General features: G+C 34.5%; 1 protein-coding gene across 3 annotated transcripts in view; it reads left to right on the top strand.

Moving 5' to 3' along the window:
- Nucleotides 1-23,032, top strand: part of PCDH10 (protocadherin 10) — a 118,568-nt gene that overhangs the window by 18,467 nt on the left and 77,069 nt on the right. Inside the window, exon 5 of one of the 3 annotated variants that reach the window (XM_020976645.2) lies at nt 7,762-8,034. The exons of the other annotated variants lie outside the window; for them this stretch is intronic. Within the exon in view, the coding sequence (XP_020832304.1) occupies nt 7,762-7,802 (41 nt within the window). The 3' untranslated portion in view covers nt 7,803-8,034. Of the gene's footprint in view, nt 1-7,761; nt 8,035-23,032 lie in introns of those variants that run through there. 3 annotated transcript variants of the gene reach the window in all.

The raw sequence follows: 23,032 nt of genomic DNA, 5'->3' as shown, positions 1-23,032 counted from the left end.
ACTTTTTAGCCCTGGATTAGTTGGAATTTAAATCATAGTGCAAATGATACCTCACCAGTTATTTTTCTTAATCTTATGGTTAAATTCACGTGTGCTTTTTAGGTGATGAAGGAAACCTTAAAATTTTAGAAATTCTTTAAGTCATCAACTGACTTAAAGCTAGTTTCTCTTTAGTTAATAAGCATTTGAAACATGGAAGACAATTTTCTCTTTGAAGCCTTAATTTCAGTAATCATTAAAGGTGCTGAGGGTTTTGGAAGTCAAAATACATCAATCACTTTGATAGGATGAAGTAAATTAAATATCACAAGAGTTTCCTTTTGTCCACCATAGAAGAACATCAGGTTCATCTCTTAGCCAGACTCTGGAACCTCAAATTGTTTGGGCTTCACAATATGGGTTGCAGTGAGGATGCAACAGACAAGGGGAGAGCCCCACCACCATCTTTCTCTGTTTCCTCTTCCTATGTACCTTTAGTCTTACTTACCCATTTACCCAAAGTTCTTTCTGTTCTAATGCTCAGTACCATCTTATAATGTACCTCTCAAATGGTACTACTACTCAGATTTAATATAAAAAGTGAAAATGAAAAATAGCTTGACCTTTATCTAAAATAATTTTGAGCACAATTATCATTGGGGTTATGTTTTTAATACATAGTTATATTTCCTCTGACACTTACATGCTGTGTGACTGTGGGAAGGCTCTTTAACCTCTAAGTACCCTCGAGCAACCCTCTAAGACAATAAATTGCAGAACAGGTTCAAATCTATATTGGTGAAGTGATATTCCTTAACTGCAGCAATGAAACCCCAGGTCCAGAATTTAAGAAAAAAAGTATGTGTCTTAAAACTAGCAAGTAAAACATTATAATTAAAGCTATTATTCAATTAATTTTCATCAAAAATTTCTTAAGTATTCACCAGCCTTGTGTTAGGAACAAACATAATAAAAAATATCTCTATTTCTATATCTCTTTCTTTATCTCTATTTTGCAATAGTCCATGCCCTCAAGAAGCTCTGTGTGTGTGTGTGTGTGTGTGTGTGTGTGTGTGTGTGTGTGTGTGTGTGTAAGCACTAACACTAGGGCAGAAGAGGAAAAACCTTAGGTAAGAGATAACACTTGAGCTGTCTTTAAGGGAGCAAAGGATTCCAGAAAGTTGGTGTGAGGAGAGAGAGCAAAGACACAGAGGTATAGGATGGAAACCTATTTATAGGAAGCTGTAAGATTCTCAGGAACATATCGTGTGATACAGACCAATGTGAAATAAGTCTAGGCTTCAGACAGGTTGGAGCTAGGTTGTGAATAGGCTTTAAATACATAACAGAGGAATTTACTACAAGGGTAACACAAGAAGAATGTTTTTTCCCTTCTGATTTAAAAAAGAACTTGAAAATGGACACTTAGGATTTATAATTAATCTGAATGATAAAGTTTTGAGTATGGTAGTAAGAATTTTTCTTAGGTTACAAAATTAGCTTCTAAAGTAGGAGATAAATAACATGTTGATAAGTTAGTCCTTTTTGTGAAGCACTAAAACTTACTCTGAGATCTCTATGTGAACCTGTTTCCTTGTCTATAAAATGAAAGGGTGAGCCTAGATCATATCTAACACCAACTCTAAATGTGATCCAGATCACAGGTCATTTTTAAGATACTGACAAGGCATCATCATATGAATTCTGCTCAGTCATAGAAACAGGATCATTGACTACAGGGAATTGAGTTTTTATTGCACAGCCCTAAAATTAAATCTGAATTATTATTTAAATTTGCTTGCATACAGAATTCACTTCTAAAATGCTAGGTATTTAGGCACATGATTTTCTTTGTAAGAAAGTGATATTTTAAAATTTTATCAGGGACCTTAAAGCCATTGGGAATTACACACACACACACACACACACACACACACACACACACAATGTACATGATGAAAGATTTAGAATGCATACTCTATGCTGTGATGTTTTACCTTCTTGTGACCAGTTAGTATGTGGTTTTGAATTCATTAATCATCATTTTTGAGGTACTCATAAGAAACGCATGAAAAGTTCAATATAATTTTTCAACTGTCACAAAATAAAGACACAAAAATTAATATCTAAGTAGCGGGAGAATTGATCACCCAAATAGTCAGAAAAGGAAGCAAAATATACTTAGATGATAGGTTTATAATCAAATGATAATTAGTTAGATTCACTGTAAAATTATAGTGAATTAGAATTATATTTTCCCATGGACTTTATTTTCTTACTGCTATATAGTAAAGGGAAAAAATCAGAATAAATCTTTACCTTTCTTCTTTTAAAAATAAATATTTAATTTCAATGTAAGCAATATAAGATATAAAATATGACTCTAAATATACCATATAGCCAACCTGAAACATAAGGAGCAGGATAACAAAAATCTGCTTTAAAAAAAGACTTTGATTTCACTCAGAAGAATTTGAAAGATATAGATTATACATGGACAGTATACAGTTTAAAATGTTTTACTATTAAAAATGATGGGGTGGTGGTTTGGGAGTTGAAATGTTTTCATAATATAGCAATGTTAATTTAAGGACAGGGATGCAATTATCAAAAGACGTAATTTGGAAAGAGCACATTGGATAAAATATCCTTCATTAATAAGATTTCCTGCTATCGTATAGAATCAAGATTTCTCTTTATAACCCTGTAGCCTTTAAAGTGCAACTTTTCCTTTAAGTAACAAGCATTTCGGCCTGATAGGATTTAGTGCTAGAGGGGACAGCAGATACGATTTGGTCCAACTCTCTTTTTTTTATAGATGAGGACTAGAAGGATGAAGTGGCTTACCCAAAATTGTACCCATCCTAAGTAGTGGAGCTGGAATTTAAACCTGAGGTCTTTGATTCCAAAACCACTGTTCTTTCCACTATACCACAGGTATTGATTCAATTCCTATAGATCCTGGACATGAAAGAACTGAAGAAATCGAAGAAATTATTGGGAAAGGTGTTAATTGTATGTATACCTCCCACTGAAGATGAAGAGAGTAAGATGTCAAAGATTTAGGAAATGACTGTAAAGAATATTTTGTTTGAGGCAATACTAATGAGAGCCTGGAAAGAAAATTAGACTGGGAGCCAGAAGACTTGAATTCTAGTCCTGGTTCTGCCATTAAAGTAATTGTCCTGGCTTGTTTAAAAAAAAAAAAGAGTAGGGTGGAGAATAAGTTAAATGTGGAAAACAGAGGGATCAAAATTACATCTAAATTCTAAAAGATTGTAATTATGGTAAATATAATAACAGTGATGATGATGATGATAACTGAGATGCTTATAGTAAGCCTATAGAAGATGAACTCACATTCTAATGTTTTATTCAACTACAAAAGCAGTGATTCCCACCATAATCACCACCACTACCACATGTTCAATAGTTTACAGAACATTAAACATAAAATACTTTTCCCTGACCATTTCTATCTGAAATTCATTGCAAAGATGAGAATTTTTGAATGATAACAGCAACAGTAACAATGCTAGATGACCACAGTGGGGATGTTGTAGAGAAGATTTTGGTCTAATTATGGGTGGGACTCCATATTGTCAGAGTCTCTCAAATTTCAGATTCTGTGATTCTGTAAAAAAGATAATCTTTAGTAGGGATATGTGTCAAGTTCTGAATTTAAGTTTAAAAAATAAATTGTAGAATTACAGGATGAAGGAGACCGACTTTTTTTTAATGTGAAAAGGTCTGAGGGTTTTTATCAGATCACAAATTTATTACATGTTAACAGTGAGATGATGCTAGCCAAAACCAAAGCAAACCAAAATAAAACAACAGCAACAACAAAATTTGATACCATCTAGATGCAGTTATTGTGCCTAAAACTCAAGAAACAAGAATCTCCTTCTTTTCTGTTTTTGTCAGAGCATGTCTCTGAAGTGAAGGGGTTCAAAATAGATGATCTCTAAAATTCCCTCTAGCTTTAAACATTCCTTATGTCTCTGAGTTGCAGGAACTTATACAACTCATTTTATTGCTCCAAACTTTGTGGAATTTACATGTAAAATAAGCGAGTCAAATTACATGTAATTCTTTTCCCTATTCTCTCCAAAATTTTGCAACTTGAAATAGCTGAATTTTGTAGATTTTATTTTAACATTTGAAAATTTCCTAGGGAAAACCAAAAATTTTTCTCATAAGAATTGAAAGGAATAAAATGTAAACAGTACCATAGGTCTGACCAAACCAAATTAGGTTAAGCTAATTCTTTTTATTTGGTAAAGGATAACAGCTATATGTCTAATTTAATCAAAAGAAGTTAGAAGTTGGGATGGGAATAACTGTGAAGGTGTATGTGTGTGTTTGTGTGTGTGTGCGTACCAAATCTATTGCTTTATTCATGGGCTCATAGAACTAGAAGGGACAATCTAGGGGGAACCTGCTTCCACTCCTATGTTGAGCAACAGCTTGAGAAGACTTTAAGTTCACGTGCACATAATGAGCAGAATTAGAATAGTTCTCTCCACACACTATGTCCCACCTCCCCATTCACTCTTCCCTTACTCAAGTACACAACTTACCTGAAGCAAACATTTTAGACCCTTTTCAAAGCTGATGATTATTATAGTTATTTTAATGGATACTATTTTCCAAGTTTTTAGTCCAGTTCTATGTGTCTCTTCTTAGTCCTTTCTTCTGCATTCTTAGTTCTCATAGTATAAGATAGAATCTGAAATTGATAGTGTACCCAATATAAATGGAGATTGCATTGTCTAATGCCATTTCTTCATCCTACTATGATGTTTGTTTTATGATGGTTATCCTTTTATCATGTCCAAAATGGAATACTACCCTTTGTACTCTTGTATCCTTTTATCATATGCTTCACTAAAAAAAAATCATTAATTTCATTTAGGTTTTTGGATATTTCAATTCACCTAAATTTACAAAATGTTTATTTATTAAGAGCCTACTATGTGCTAGGCACTGTTTCTTGTTTTCTGGATACATGTTATGTTGTGTTAAATGAACATCTGTTTCTTGTGCTTTTTTAAAAAAGCAAATGCGCTAGCTTTTTTAAAAAAGCAAATGCGCTAGCTTTTTAAAAGTCTTTTTTTGTTCAGTTCTATTTTTTCCCTCATTTCTCCATGTTTCTAAATTTTCAGTTCTGTTTCTATTCTTCATGAGAATGTATCCTAATTTGTAATAATAGCAATCTTCCTTCATGAAAAAGTTTATTTATCAAACCAAATTATATTTGACCTTAACAGTCTAATTGCCATGTTGTCTATGGTAAATTCTCTTAACCCAAAATTTAAACCACAAAAAAGTCAGATAATAGAAATTATTCATGCATTCTACTTTTGTAAGAGACAGGTACAAATAGAGGAATTAATATAATTTCCAGTCAATCTCTTCTACCTTCTCTTATCTTTAGAGTTATATAATGATTATTGATGCTGCTAATTACTATCCTAAGGAAGGAATAATTATAAAATGCTTCCTAAGGTTCTCAAAGAAAGGTGAAGTTATATTAACTAGTGTTTTTTTTCTGCTTTAACCAATGCAAAGTTACCTCTCCTTATATCTGTAGATATAGTTAAATAATACAATATATCTCCTTCTATTTGATGGAGAAAAGTATCAATTTATTCTTTTCACCAATGTTTTCTACCTTTGTAAGCTTCCAAACTATTTCAAGCACTATTTAAGATGATAGAATGAGATTAACTTCCTTTTTGTTGCTCAGCCTATTTGGCCTAACTTAGAAGAGAGATCCTAAACATTTTTTTTATTATCATTATTATTATTATAGACCCTTTTGGCAGTCTGGTGATTCACTATGGATCCCTTCTCAAAAAATGTTTTTAATGCATAAAATAAAATTCATAGTAATACAAAGGAAACATATTATGTGTGTGTTTAACATGTTGCTAACTATTGCAATATACATGCTTAACCTATAGTGGTCCTACTTAAATATGCTTCTTTCTTGCTTTTATTATATTATCCTTTCTGCATTAAAGAAAATACCTCAATTATCCCCTTCCTTCCTTCCTCCTTTCCTTCCTTACCTACCTCATCCTATTTCTCTGAATCCTGCTGCCCCTAGTCCATTTTATATATATAAAAAAAGAATAACCAAGGCCTTGTAACATATATATATATATGTATATATATATATATATATATATATATATGTGTGTGTGTGTGTGTGTGTGTATATATATGTGTGTGTGTGTGTGTGTGTGTGTGTGTGTGTGTGTATATTCATACAAAACAAATTCCCACGTTGGTAGTGTCCAAAACATGCTATATTTTGCATTTTGACTCCGTCACCTCTCTGTCAAAGGGTATATGAATTTGTTTACTTTTCATCTTCTAAAATCATAGTTGGTCATTACATTGATCAGTGTTCACAAGTCACTCAAAGTTGTCTTTACAATGTTGTTGTTATTATATAAATTGTTCTCCTGGTTCTTCTAAATTCTCTCTACATTAATTAATACAGATCTTTCCAAGTTTCTCCGAAACCACCCATTGCATCATTTTGTGCAGCACAAACTCTGGTAATTTAATTGTGGACATTTTCTCACAAAATATGCAACTATCAGCTCCATTTCTCCTCATTTATTTTGGATTCCTAAAAGGAGACTCACCACTCAACCCATATTACATGCTGATGGGGTGGTACATTCATTTCGAAGGCTCTCCTTTCCCTCTCATTATATACAATCTCTGACTGGTAGAAATTTCCCTTTTTTAATTGTTATTTATGTCTGTTTCTGAATTCATTTTTCTTATATCAAGATTTTGCATAACAGAACTCCAGAAATGGTGAAAACAGATTCTTCAATGGTATTTAAATAATTTTTAATCTTAGTGCTTTAGAGTATTCTATTGACTGTGTTGGGGCATGGGTATTATTTTTTTTTCTATTTAATTAAATTAAATTCAATAAACATCCATTTTCTTTGGGGGACCTATTTCACATTCCAAAAAAAAATTACTTTTTTCTTCTCTATTTTTCAACTCTTTCAAAGTTATAATATCACATTCTGTCCTCTTTTACTTCTTTGTACTGTGAATCTAATATTATTCAGGTTGCTCTATGGAGCAGAGGACATGATTCTAACACAGGCTTTCATAGTTACTACCTCTGTCACCCTGAGCAAGCAACTTGACCTCTGTGGGTCTCAAGGCACTCCCTAGGACTGAACTTTTGAGTCATAGAAAAGTAATCTCATAGACAGGTAATCTAATAGACAACTAATTTAATAGATGGGATTTGTGTTAGTTGATGGAATTTCCATACCGAAAGTTCCTCACGCTGATGAAATCACAGAAATCAAAGATCTTTCACATTCCCTGGTTTTTCTGGTTCTTTCCCATTTTGTTTGATCATTTGTTTGTATGTGTTTGTTTTCAGATGGCTCTTTCTAAATAAGAGACTGCTAGAGTTTTGTCTGGTTGCATTCATTAGTTTTCTTTGTCTATTCCAAAGAGTTAATATGAGCAGCCATTTCATTTCACATTTTCACTCATACTCTTATCCATGGAGATGAAGGATAGGTACAAACTCCTGATGAGCATAGATTAAAGAGAGAAGATTTAACTGATGAACACTGTTTATGTATTTGATTATTTTTCTTCCCACCTCACTCATTTATAGGCATCTCTAGATTCAATATCAAGGATGTTATTTCTCATACCCTGCATTTTAACATACTAGACATTATCACACAATAATATTTGTATATTCCTCATTTTATGTTGCAGATCATTTCCATCCTCTTTCTTGTTTTGTATATTGGAAATAAACACACATTGACATTCTGACCCTCAAATGACTCTTGCCAAAGAAGATTCTCAATTAAAGTGGGGATAAAAGGATAATTCAAAGAAAACAGTAACACCAGGTGATTATGTCCTTGATGCATCTTACAGAAGAATTCTGGGTCCACAAATGAATTAATTCATGAAGATATTGCATAGCAGGCTGGAGCAACACTTTTGGGTCCATAACAACATTATTAAATATTATTTAATTCTTTTTTGTGCAAGACTATTTTTGGGTGGATGAAGTATATGCATGGAAGAATATTTCCAGATATGTAATAGGATTTGTGTGGCATCATCTTAGGTAATATATACTGGTTAAGGAAAGGTAGCATGGCATTATGAATAGGATGTACTTAGAGTCAGGAAGACCTAGGTTCAAATCCTGCATCTGGTATTTCATAGCTTTGTGATTCTGGGCAAGTCATTTCAACTCCTTGAGTCTCAGGCTCTAAGACTTCTTCATTAAGTTAAAGATAGGTTGGGATCTACTTAGTGGAAGGAGTTCTCACTGCCAAGGAAATCATAGATCTTTCACATATTGACATCTCTGGTATGTAAATTATGTGTGAGGGATGTGTGGGCCAAGAAAAAAAAGAAGCTTTTTGGGTTGAAGGACAGTGAATGAATTGGATAATGGATGGAATGGAAGGAAAATACAGAAAACAGTGTGGCAGGTGAATGCAACCATTTCCAGTTTGTTTTGTCATTTTTCAGTCATGTACACCTTTTGGTATTTTCTGGGCAAACTGGCGTGGTTTGCCATTTCCTTCTCCAGCTCATTTTTAACAGATGAGGAAACTGAGGCAAACAGGGTTAAGTGACTTGCCCAGGATCACAAACCTAGTTAATGTTTGAGACTGGATTTGAACTCAGGAAGAAGAATCTTCCTGACTTGAAGCCCAACTCTCTATCCACTGCACAACTTTGTTGCCCTAGAGTACAAGTCTTATTTGAGCCCTTTGTATTTTATATAGAAGGGATACTAAAGGCTCCCTCTGACAACCAAAGTTGCATTTCTGAAGTCTAATAATGTTATAGGCATTAAAGATAAGACAGCAGCATATACATACCTGTAAAGGTGATACTTGTCATTTAGTTAAATATCCAAGGTGACAAGATAGAAAAAAAAAACTTGAGAACAACCAGAGGTTGAAAGATTTTTTCATATGAGTTTTATTTTTATTTGCTGACTAACTTTTGTTATTTCCCAGGACTCTTCTGGCCTCCAAAGATATGTAGATTAAAAATTAATGTGTAGGTGTTTAGATTATAAAAGACATGTTGATTAAAGAGATGAAATTTACAGAAATTTGAGGCAGGACGTGTAATTTGAATGAATAATCACTGTTTTCAATGCTTTGGCTTTTATGAGGGACTAAAAACATAGTTTTGTTATGTAATTAGTGATATATATATATATATATATATATATATGTATGTATGTATGTACATATATATACATTCCTGATATCTATGTGTATATTTACAATATATGTATATATTTACATATATCAACACATATTTGTTTAATAGCTAGATCTATATATATGTGTGTGTGTTATGTGTATGTGTGTCTGTGTATCAAAAGCAGCCAATATCTTGAATTAACTAACATCAGTGAAAAAATGTAGACCATGTTTGTGTTGACACATATTCTTAACTTAATGGTTTCTTTACTTAATTTATAGCTGCTTTATAAAAAGGAACTGATAACACATCAAAATGATATACGGTGAGCTTAGCCAAATAATGCATTAGGCTTCTTTTTTAGCCTTTTGCTCCTAAGGTTAATTATTGTTGTTGTTTTACTTTTCATTTTGAGATCACGATCCCCTGCCCTTGTGCTTTGGCAATGACATTAATAGGTAGGTTGCTATTTACCAAGAAAATAGGAGTTTGACCTCAGTGTTGGGTTGTACATTTGAGACTCCAACAGTGGCCCTAGTTGCAAATGTGTCACGATAACAATTTATTAATTGCCTACCACATCATCATTTTTGCTTCATTCTTTACTTTGATATAACACGAGTTAGAATATTCTGGTTGGATTCAACTTTATATAGTGTTTGTCCATCACAATTCTTAAGGAAAAGGGATAGTAACTGGACCTGTGATTTCAAAAGTATAGGAAACTAAGTGCAAATTGGCAACTTCTCTCCATTTTATGTTCTTAGAGAGTTACCTAGAGCACTGAATGGTTAAGTGATTTGCTCAGAATCACATTTCAGTGGTGGGACTAGAATCCAACTCTTCCTCTCTGACTTTCTATCCACTGCTCTGCATTCCCAACCATTATGTTATATATGGTGACATTCATATCAAATTAGGATTTTCTTTATCATTAGATACTTTTAAGGGTTTTATCATATTAAATACAAAAAGGTTAAGATAATATTATTGCTTATAATTTTTTGGCCCAGAATTATGATTTCATCAGTTCAGAAACTCCCTTGGCTGATAACAGATCAGCATTTCCTGGAAAACCTTTATTCTTAAAAAAGTTCTTGGAGTGTTGAGAAGATAAAGGACTTGTCGAGGGCCACTGAGCCAAGACGGGCCGGGGTGGGAACTGGACCCAGGTCATCCTGACTCAATGGGCAGGCTGCTACTCATTACATTATCTCTGGAATATTATCTGAAAGTATCAAATAAAATCTCGGCAGTATTTTCTTGACTATTTCCCTGTTTAGTATAGTTGATTGAATGTCATCTAGAATGTCACCTTTATTCATCTACCCTTTAGTCTGGGGCATACAAGCTGTAAATAAATCAAATCAGCCTTCTACTCTTCTTCCTGGATATTAGTCATAAATCATCCTAAAATATAATGCAACATTTTTATAAAGCGGATGTCAAGACCAAAATCCACATTACTGATAGATAATATCAGGGCTTTAATGTAAATAAATAAGAAGTAATGATTGATTGCTCACCATACAATTTTGGAGAACACAGGTTGAATCTGAATCTTTGGAAAAGTAAGATAGCTTATATGGAATATAAGCTATGGGAAGGCAGATACACAGTCCCTACGGGGAACACATGGGCACACACACACACACACACATACACACACACACACACACACACACACACACACAGAAAAACACACAGTGTAGTAGGCACTTAATAAATGAATGTTTGATTGAACTTAATTGACACAGCAATTTATATTTATAGGGGATAATTGGAAAAACTTGGATAAAAATAGCAGAGGTTGAAATTGTATTGGAAGCATTGCAATTCAAACCACTGGCACTGGAACTATGGAGCCATAACTTCATATAAACTAAAACTCTATTATTATAGGGATTGCCTCAGAAGAGACTGATACTATGTTTGTACACAAAGAAAAAAAATAGCATTTGATCAATGGTTTCTCTCCAAAGGTTATGTCACCTATAGAATGAGGGAATTGTACTACTTACCTCTCATATTCCTTCCAACTCTAGAATTCTACGATTATATTCATTTGTTTGTGGGCTCTCTCTCTCTCTCTCTCTCTCTCTCTCTCTCATCTTTGTCTCTTTCATTGGGGCTCTTTATGTAGATAGCTCCTCAGTGGTGACAGCCTTTCAGAGATGTCATGGGAAGGGCCATAAATTTAGAGCTTCAAGGGTCCTTAGAGGCTATCTAATACAATCTCCTCATTTTACAGTTGAGGAAACTGAGTCCCAAGAAGAGTAAGTGATTTATTCATGATCTGACAGGGAGCAAGCTATAGAGGCAAGATTTGAGCCAATGTCCTCTGATTCGTTCAGTGCTTTTTCAATTATACCATGCTGCTTCTCAATGTGCCTGTGCTCTATCTTTATTATCCTTCCTGAAGGATATTATTAGCCTTCCTGAAGAAGGTTATTCATCTAGTAATGTAGCAATATTGTTATAGAAACAAATGTTAAAATATATAAACACATGTACAGTCTGTAATCAGAGGGAGAAAAATATGAGATTTGCATATATATTTCTTGGGTTGCCATGGTCAACTAATTCATCACATCTTACTAATGGTGATCAACCTTCTCTGTACTTAGTTTGAGTTGTGGTTTGAACACTGTGACCAATTTTATCCTCCTATATTAAACTCCATATAGAAACATGAGAAATTAGGAGAATAAAACTTATGAGTAAATATGAAAGGAAATAAAGAAAGACTTAACACATAAATATGTAAAGACATATTATAAAGTAGTTATTAAATGACAGCATGAAAATAGCCTAAGTCTAGGTAGAGAGACAAATACATGTGTCACCAAGTAAAATGAAAGCATCTTCCCCCAAAAGCTTTTAGAGTAGCCGGGAGACTCATGGTGGTTTGGTTAGAAATCCATTTTATTGTGAAAAGATATACTAGAGAGCCTCTCCTTGTCCTTTCCAGCACTATGCTTCTGCCTTTTTATCTTCTGAGTGTACTTCTCTTTTAACTCTGTAGTGTCTGAGGAGGGAAATGAAGGAACTCATTTGATTTCTCCTTTAAAAAAAAGAAAAAGAAAATAGAGTATGGGGAAGGACAAAAGTAAGCCTTATGCCTCATCTCCCTTTGTTCCCTGTTTATGTCTCTCTAAAGACTTTGTCTGTCTGTCATTTTCACTGTCTCTTACTGACCTTGAATCAGAATGAGTACTTCCAAGGATCAAATACTCTCGCTGTGAAAAATCACATAATTTTTCTGAGCCTCAGTTTCTTCATCTATAAAATGGAGATAATAACGTAGTAACTGCTTCACTTGTCTGTTGTGAAGTCCAGCGATATATGTGTGTGTGTTATCTTTATGGAGTGTGCTGCAATTTATAAATATCAATTACTATAACAACAATTGTTATTTCAGTAGCACACATGGTCTGTAGGGCAAGAAGGTGGTTTCCTGAATATTTTCTTTTCTTTCCTTGAATTAAATTAGACTAGAAATGTCACAGAGAGGAAACCAAAGAATCAGAAATTTGATAGCACTTCCAGTTCAGATGTGCTGAGGAGCCTGCAGCAGCAGGTGAAATTGTATTTTAATCCAATTCAAATCAATTTAACAAACATTGATTTCCCAGTTATTTTATTTGCAGGTATTATGTTTGGTATTGAGGATAAAAAGACAAAAATGAAACTTTCCCTGCCCTCATGGAACTTACATCTTATTTGTCAGAGAAATAGAATATTTAACAAATAAACATTGTAAGAGGATAATTGATGGAGGGAAAGAAAATGATAACAACTGGGTGGATCAGGGAAAGATGTATCTTATTTGAGCCTTAGAAGTCAAGTATTCTGAGATTTGGAGATGAAGAGGAAATGCATTTCAGAAGTGAGGCATTGCTTGTATGAATGCACAGGTACAAAAGGAATGTGTAGCTATAGGAAAAGTTAGTTAAATCTGGAGAGATTCCAGGATAGGAAAGGTGAATGGCACCCAGATTATAGAGGTTATAGAAGAAGCACTTTACCTTATGGGCGGTGGAGATCATTTTGTCGGTGGTGTACAGATTCGGATACAGTCTTTTTGTGTAAAAATGCTTTTTAGGTTCTATTTTTCAGATGAATACAGCAAAAGTGTATGCACTGTGTTTTTAATATGGGTGATAAATTATCGGTGTAAAATATTTTCTGTATAAAATAAACTCACAATAAGAATAATAATGATGATTAATAATATATTATCATAGGTAAGCCAGATAATTATAGATTAAGTACCTAGTACCATGCACTGCAGCCTTCCTGGCAGTGAGCAGACCTGTTTCTCTTAACGGTGAGATCTCTACTTCTGGGATTATGATGTTTTCCTCTGTGTAACTTTTAGAAACCTCCTTGGTGCCAGCTGCTAACGGAATGGCTGTTCAATTGACTAAAAATGAAACAGAGCAACTATTAATGATTCAAGGTCAAGTTGGGAAGGCACAGCAAGCGCTATTCTGAAACCGATTACTAGCTCATACTTTCGTGCTTATTTTGGAAGATGTAGTGGAGAGTATGATAATTACATTTTGAGATAACAGCTACTTTTGAGGATAAATTAAAATGTAGCCAGGCCTTGACCATTTGGAGGTCTGGATTAAGAGTGGACTCAATAAAAGTAAAATGACAAAGCTGTATTTCATCTGGGGAAGAATAATCTAATATATAAAGACAGATTAGGAAGTGCTAGCTAAACAATAATAACAGACAGACTCATTCCCAGGATCCTAGGAATGGATAGGTGGAATGTAAATAGTGTGACACTGTCCCCAAAGATAGTTTATTAAGAAGTGTCTTACATGTAAAACAAGGAAAAACAGAAAGAAGATGATTCTTCTCCCTGTCTCAGGGCACTCAGTCGTTGATATATTGTATTCATATTTGGAGATGCCTTTTAAAAAAAAGATCTAGGCAGATTGTGGAGGGACAAAAAAAAACTATGGAAAGAAACAAGGGTGAAAAAAGGAGTAAAACATGCCCATCTTAGAAGAAGTAAGAGAGAGGAAAGATGCCGTTTTTCTAAAACTCTGTAGGCTTACTGTCACAAAGAGTCCATTATCCTTATAAGTCAAACAACATAGAATAAGACTAAAGAATCTTAAGATCTACCCAAGAATATTATAATGAGCCATCAGAAAAAAAAATGGATTAATGAAAAAACAAAAAACAAACTACCTGTAGACAATATAGGATCATAGACTTAGAACAGAAGAAACCTTAGAGTTCATTTATTTCAAACCTCTCTTTATGCAGATAAAGCAACTGACACTTAGAGAGACTGAGTGATTTGGCCAAGGTCCTGCAGGTAGCAAGGATCAGAATTATGATTGAAAAGAACTAGGTCTTTACACTCCAAATCCACTAAGCATTCCACTGTACCGTAGGACTACAGCAGTTGGAAAGGAACATTCCAATCATCTAGGCCACCCCTCCCTTTTTTTTTCACATGAAAAAAGTGTAACTTCAGTTATGATTCGTTACAATGGATTCCAGTCCCTTAAGAATAATCTATGAATAAAAATTGGGCCAGCTCTTCTTACCACATTACTCCATGGTGTTAAGATTATTCCCCAGGTAGATAAAACTTAAAATACTGAATCCTACTGCAATGACTGGGGCAGTTAATCATTTCAAACATTCTATCTTTAATGAAATTGATTTTAAGGAAAATATTTCACTTTGAATTATTCCATTTTAATTTCTTCCACATTAGACATAAACTGGAGAATACATTAAAAATTAGTGACTGAACATTTGCCTTTTAAAAATTCATGTAATATAGATGAACTGCTATTAAGAGATAGCTACCTGATCTAGCCTACCAAAAATGCCTGCTGAAATAATGGAGCAAGAGAACAAATTCTACCTCTTCACATCAAAGTGATCTGTTTAATAATCACTAATTTATAAAATGGACAATATGGTTTTGGAGATAATTTTAAATGCATACCCATTTACCTCTTAAAGTGAATCCAGCTTCATCTCTAGTCCAAGAAGTGGCCATTGTATCCTACTTTTTTTTTTTTAACAGTGAATGTGTGTCTAGCTCTTATCCCAAATTCTGGTAAATTAATGTAAGGATTCCCAGGGCAACCTCATATGCCTTTTTCTTTGAATGCTAATTTAAATAGGGTTCCTCCTCAGAAAGAGGAAAATCAGACTCAGTTTTGGGTCAGGATCTACCAATATAAGTAGGATTCTATTTTATGTACCCTAACATAATAGGATCATAGATTTAGAACTGTAAGAGACCAGAGAGAACTAAGAGAATGTAAACTTCTTGAGGGTGGAGATTTCTTTTTTATGTGTTTCCCCAGCACCTAGCAAGATGCCTGCTGTATAATAAGTAGTAATGTAACAATATCACAGGGTTATTATGAGGCTAAAATGAAATGATGTAAATATGAATTATTATTTATAAATATTTGTGGGAGAAGATTACCTAAGATCATATAGGTATTAAGTGGCAGAGATAGGATTCAAATGTTGGTTCTCTGTCCCTGGCTCTTTCCATTTTACCAGACTTCTGTCACTATTTCCCAGCTTTCCATTTTTGAGATCTGACAACTGCTATACATAAACATGCTGATACTTACTTTAAAAAAGCACAAGATTTCTCTTGTATTTTATTTTTTATTTTGGTTGACTGGAATGTTTTGCAATCTTTTGCCTCAGTAGAGCTCCTCAGACAAGGGAAATATCAAATGTATTAATCATGGAGACATTTTGTGTGTGTGTGTGTGTGTGTGTGTGTGTGTGTGTATGTATGTGACTTTTAGAACACTCTGTATATACATATGCTGTTATCTGCTTACCAAAGGCCCTGGAAACTTTTACAAAATGAGGAAAGATTTAGAGATTTTTTTCTTAGTGTCAGGTAATAAACATATAATTAGCATTCTACAGCTCCTGACTTCCCTTCTTTTATTCTGTGAATTCCTCAGTTTTGTTTTTTTAATCTACAATAATGGAAATAATTTGTTGATCCCCCAACGAACAGAGCACATCCATTCCTCTTAGTAGTTAATGCTACCCGAGGACTATTAACTGAATTTTCATAGGACAGTGAAGAGAATAGCAAACAGCAGCTGTGGCAATGGGAGGAAAAGGAATAGTTCTCTTTCTATATAAATAACTAGAATGTAAATATCTAAAAGTTTCAGGTTAATTCCTAGGTCTCAACTGAGGTACAGAGCTATATCTTCATGCCACTCTACCTGGATTTGTGCCACTTGGGTCAGTCACATTAACTTCAATTTGGACAGAAAAATTGAGATTTGAGGGTTAAGCAGGCTGGTTCTAAAATGAGGTTTTGCTATGTTCTTATTATGTTCTAGAAAAACAGTTAAAACATCTTCTTTCATATTTTGTTGTTATTGTGTTTGTACTTTTTTTTTTCTTGGTAGAAGGATCCTACTTCAGGCTCTGCAGATTTTGTCTAAGAATTCAGAATTCTTCTATTAATCACACCTCTCTTAAGTGATCACACCTGTCTCTTCTGATTCAGTTCCCAGAGATTAGTTCAAAGAGGTCTTCTGGTAAAGAAAATGATCAATGATATCTTCCCCTAAAATATTCTAAAGAGTATAGCCCCAGTGAATGTCACAGAAGATGTATTTTCATATGTAAAAGGATGGTAAACAAGGAATCTCTTTTCTTCCTTTCCGTTTCCTTCCCAAAACCTCCTCTAATCTTGTAAACCCAATTCATTCAGACATCAGATTTGCATTTTTATCTTTGCCCTTTAAGAAACTGACAGAAATCATAAATGCTTCCAAGGTCCCTGAAAAAATAGCTCAAACTTAATTTTCTTCTGAAGGTTTAATTTTTGGAATTGCCATGTCATTTCCAAGTTTAGAGTCTCTCCATGTGCTTTGTTTCTTCTCTGCTAAAGAAACTCTCCTTTGTGTAATCTGTTTAGACAACTTAAAATATGCTTGCCTATTACTACACTGTAAGAATGTCTGATGAACATAACAATTTCTTCCCAATGGCTCCACTCCACTTTACAATCACCTGTAATCATAGCCTTTGGCTTCCTTCTTACATTTCTACTCAATTTTTTTCTTTTGAAATAATTGTCATTTTCAATGAAATCCTGAATCTTGTTGCTTCCTATCTTCTATCCCCACCCCTCACTAAGTACAAAAATTGAAGTTGTGGAGAAAAGCTTGATTTTTTTCCCTCTCTAGGTTCATCAGAGTATAAGAAGCTGTTGTGTATTTGAATTTTCTGTGGTTCTCTTTCAAAATATGTAACTTTTTTTTTGCATGTGAAAACATTTTTTTAAACATATGTTTTTCAAAATATGTAACTTTTAAATGATACAGTATTGTGTTTAGTTCCTTAGTTACAGACAGCTGCTTGAATAAGTAGTTTAAAAAAATTGTCATCAATTCGTTTTCCATGCCAAAAATAATTTCCCATTTATAGTATGTTGATCAAATGTTGATTAAATGTTGATCAAAGCTACCACCATGTTAGGGTGACTGGGGCTTTTCCCAAAGAAATCAACATCTGAGAGGGAGGTGGTGTATGTTTCCTCCCTGTGGTAGACTTACATCCTCATACAATGTGGTCTTTCACTGGTTTTGTGCTGTTCAGTCATTCTGTCCTGTCTGACTCTTTGTGATCCTGCGTACCATAAGACACCAATATTGTCCACGGGGTTTTCTTGGCAAAGAGACTAGAGTGGTTTGCCATTTCCTGCTCTAGTGGATTAAGGTAATCAGAGGTCACACAGCTAGTAATTATCTGAGGTCAGATTTGTACTCAGATCTTCCTGGCCCCAGGCCCAGGGCTTTATACACTAAGTCATCTAACTGCCTATAGGTGTTGTACCATATAGTGATACTATTAGGGTCCTGTTCCTCCTCTAACATCATCTTTCCCCAGCACCTTGCATCCTGTGTACCACTTTCCTCCTTTTGCCTCCTTCTCAGAGATGTGCCTCTTTGCCATTTAGTAGGGACTTGGTCTTGACTTTCTAGGGTATAGGCCATCCTCTCTTCCAGCACAGTTTCAACAGACTAGGGTTGACTGGTCTGGGACATTCCCCTGTTTCCAATCAAATTTGCCCCAGTCGCCAAAATTCCTAGGTACTATTACTACTAGGTAAGATATGGTAGTTCTTTTGGAAGAAAAATTTGACTGCAGTGTATAAACTGGATTAAACAGTCAAAGCTGAGGCAGGGATATCAATTAGAAGGGTTTTGAAAAATAATAGATCTTTTTTAGATAGTAATTGTTGGGTCTGTCAGACTTAGCAGCTTCTAATAGGCAGACAATTTGATATTACCCAAGATTATGAAAGGGAGAGTTTTTATTAGTAAAGTCCAAAAACAAACAAACAAAAAACCACACACAGATAACTTAAAGTGATGATCATATAGCTAATTGAAAAATTAAACCATTGGCAGAAAATTATATTTCAGATTTTATTGTCCCCAGATAGTTGTGAAGTGGTGACAGTGATAGAGAGGAAGAAGCAAGTAAGACAGTGAGAGCCATTTTGAAGTAAGAGTCTATAGGACTTGGAAGTGGGACATGGGGTAAGAAATAAAGGGTAAGGAATCAAGAACTACTTCAAGATTTCAAGTTTGATGACTGGGCAAATAGTGACAGTAATCAAATATGATGATGACAATGACAAATAGTAATCAGAACATTGTTGCAGGTGGGAAGAGTTAGGAGGGCAGTGTTCAATCATTTATCAGTGGTATCCAACTCTTTGTGACCCCATTTGGGGTTTTCTTGGCAAAGATCTTAGGGTGGTTCGCCATTTTCTTCTCCAGCTTATTTTACAGATGATAGAGTGAAGTAATTTGCCTAGAGTCACACAGCTAGTAAGTACCTGAGGCCAGATTTGAACTCAGGAATATGAGTTTTTCTGACCCCATGTCTGGCACTCTACCCATTATGCTACCTAGCTAACCTAGGGAGAGTCGAGAGAAAGCCCTGTGTTGGGTTGGGGGAATGAATGATAACCACTGGATTTTGTCATTACCATTTTTGGGAGGGCTGTTTCAGTTGATTAATGAAGACAGAAGCCAGATATTAAAGGGCTAAGGAGAAAGTCAGTTTCGAAGTAGGGTAGTAATACCAACATAAACTACTACTTACAGGGCTTTGGTTGTGGAAGGAGACCATAGAGAAGCCTAAACAAGGGGGAAACAAGTTTCACAGACGATTTTTTGAAAATATAGAGATCTGTATATGTATGTAGACACAGAGAAAAAGTACCAAAAATAAAATAAGCAAAATGAAATTTCAAGATTTTTTGAGCTTCAGAGCCAGAGTACCCGTGACCACTCAAAATCTGGCCTAATAGCAGATATTAAAGGGTTTTAAAAAAAATTTCTTGAATTCTTAGTATTCCTATGAGTCCACTTCTAAATAGACAGGCCATGTCACCTTTGGAGAGAAATTTGTGTAACACATTAGGGGAGGAGGAGAGTGACTCATTCTTCTTTATTTAGGATAGAAAAAAAAATTAAGTTGCCTCATTTTAATTTAGTATCAGTAGAAACAGCTGTGTTAATGTATTACATTTCTATGTTAATAGAATCTGAGAAAAGAAACAGTCACACAGTTGTATTATAGACAGGATTATTAACTTATAGTCGTTGCCTTTTCATTTTCTGCATGATAAAATGCACAAAGCATCTGTGATTACCTTAGCATGGAACTCCTGTTGTGTGTGTTCTCTCTACCAATGCAGATAATGGCTAGTCAACGATTTATTAAATAAATCTTAGGGGTTTACCTAAAGCACAGAGTGGTTACAACATGCTGTTAGTTACAAAGATATTAAATGTCAAAGGTAAGACTTGAACCCAGATCTTCCTGGTTTAGTTCTACTTATATATGTTAGAAATTGTGATTGAATTTCAGGAGACTCTACATCAGGCTCCTGAACCCTTTTACTACCATTATAGGAGATTCTTTGGGGTGAGAGTAATTTTCCATTATCTCCTACTTCCTTACATAGTGCTCTGTATGGAGTAGGTACTAAATAAATGTTTGCTTTTATATACTCAGAGTGTATTGGAAAATACAAAAAACAAACAAACAAACAACTGCTTTGCACAGTCCCTACAGTGAGGATTAGCTTGTCACTGGAGACCTTTAGAAAAAAATGATTTCATCCGTGCTGAAGGGTCAGAAGCCAGATGGCATAAAACAAGGGATACAATTCTCAAGGTTATCAGCTATATAGAGTTAGTTAACTGACAAATACACATACAGATAGGTGTTAACATATACATATAGTTAAAGTTCACTCTTGGTCAACTCATTTCCCAAGCTCGGGCCTTCCTAGTCTAGATAATTCTAAAGCTTTGTTACTCTGAATAACTAGATTCACATTCTATAGTTGTATGTATATTTTTTTTTTTCTTTAACATAGATACATATCTGAAAGCCTTCAGGACACTTATAGAAGCAAGGGACCTTGTTTGGCTTCTGATTTTCCAGTCTCCCTTCCTGCTTGGTAGAATAGCTTAGCTCCTTGTCCTACAAAACATCTCTGAACTCCTTCCCCTCACCCATTCCTCCCTCTCCTTTTTTTTTTTTCTAGTTTCTTGTTGGTCCCTAGCTTGTTTTGCTGGCTTGGTCAATCTTCTTGCTTTTTGTCTTGTTTTGTTTCCTAATTTAATCCTTGCTCCAACACACCCTTTACAATTTTGCTTTTTACCCTCTGCTTCTGACATCTCACCTTCACAAAAAGAAACAACCCTTGGTTACATAATATCTCTATGCTTCAATCTCCTCATCTGTAAAATAAGTGGGTTGGACTTGATGGTCTTTAAGGTTCCTGCCAGCTCTAAAATTCTTGATCCTATAATCTTATTTTGAACATGCATGTGAAGAAGCCTTATCTATAATAACCAATATACATCCAATGGGTAGGGAACTATTTATTATGTTTGCAGTAATTATAATCATTTGTTAAATGAGGTAAATTGTTTTTAAAAATTATGATACAGTATGTAAGCATATTAACTCACTTTTGTCTAGTACTTTAGAGTTACAAGAGAGATAGCTTAGCATAATGGATGACATGTTAGAGTTTAGGAACAGCTGGCTTGAAATCTTGCATCTGATAGCAACGAGCTGTATGACCAAGGGAAAGTCACCTACCTATTCTCATTCTCAGGTAACTATAAGACTTACCTAATAAATAATAGTAGGGTTGAGATCTATATTAGGTGAAGGGATTCCCACACCAGTGATCCTTGATGTATTGCATTATTAGAGTTACGGATCATTTCATGTATAACACGTATACTGGAATGAGATTAAATTCCAGCATCACAATTTAATGTCTTTGTTACCTTGGGTAAGTCGCTTCTTATTTCTAAGACTTCCTTTTCCCGTCTGTAAAATGTGGAGGGGGAGGGTTGGATTAGGTGTTCTCTAAATACCATTCTTATGGGACAGCTAGGTGATACAGTGGATAGAGCACCAGCCCTGGAGTCAGGAGGACCTGAGTTCAAATCCATTTTCAGACCAGACACTTGACACTTACTAGCTGTGTGACCCGGGGCAAGTCACTTAACCCCAGTTGCCTCACTAAATAAATAAATACCATTCTTGCTTTCAGTATCATGAAACCATTAACACCTGTGGTGTTATTTGACATTCACATGTCTTACATTTCTGTGATATAAATATGGCACGTATTATATTATAACATTCCCATTTTATAGATGAGAAAACTGATGTCTAGAAAGATAAATGATTTGCCCAAGGTCACACCTCAATGATGTATCTTGGGTTTTTGTTGTTGTCGTTGTTGTTGTTTTTGAGGGAGGGAGATAGCCTGAGGGACAAATCATGATCCAGATTTATATTTGAATGAGAGGAAGCATGGTGCAGTGGGGAAAATGCTAGATTTAAAATTAGAGAGCCTGGGTTAAAATTCTGGCTCTGCTAAATTACTGCCAGCTTCTTATTGAGTAAAATAACTTAACCTTGCTGGACTTGGTTGCAAAAAAAACAAACAGTGAGTTAGACTACATTTTCTAATAAGGTCTTGCAACACTAAAGCTAAGATTCTACTGAAAAAAGAGACTGGAAAATTAAATTTAAGCTTTAACACAAATGAAACATCCATTTTGAAGAATCTTAGTTTTGCTGTGATTAGAGTAAACAATAAATCTAAGGTTATTTATTGATCAGAATCACATTTCTAATTACTTAGAGCATTTTAAACAAAATGGTTTCAAGTACATGGATCAGAGAGAATAGCTTATTCTTGATACAACCTATTCAATACTCAATTTTGTAGCCTGAAAGGAAAATCATTTAGCTTTTGCTGGGATATCTTACAGAATTTTTTTTTTTGGCCTTTATCTAGAAGTCTAGGCCCAATCGATGAAGTGCTGGAATGGGTAATGACAATATTCAGAGTTTTACTCATTGTAACACATTACAAAGACAATGTGGTCAATGGAAAGATCACTGATTTCAAGTGAGGGGGTCCTGGTTTCAAATCCTGGCTTTGTTTCTTGATAGCATTCTGTAACTTTGGGCAAATCATTTCCCTCAGTTTCTTCCTCTGCAACTGGGTGGGGACGAGGAATACTAAATGATCTCTAAGGTCCTTTCCAACTTTAAATCTGAAATGGATATTTCATTTAAATGAATTTTTCCAACTGATCTTTCACTTTGTGAAAAGTTCATGCTTTGAAAATGTTGAAGAAACATGTTATAAAATTGTATCACCAATTTCAATAATTTTTTCAATAGTTAATGGAAGGCA

Source organism: Phascolarctos cinereus, unplaced genomic scaffold (assembly GCF_003287225.1).
Source record: "Phascolarctos cinereus isolate Bilbo 61053 unplaced genomic scaffold, phaCin_HiC Scaffold_9;HRSCAF=440, whole genome shotgun sequence".
Classification (NCBI taxonomy): Eukaryota; Metazoa; Chordata; class Mammalia; order Diprotodontia; family Phascolarctidae; genus Phascolarctos; species Phascolarctos cinereus.
The sequence above is the reverse complement of the archived record's forward strand: the minus strand, read 5'-3'. Positions and strand labels throughout refer to the sequence as shown.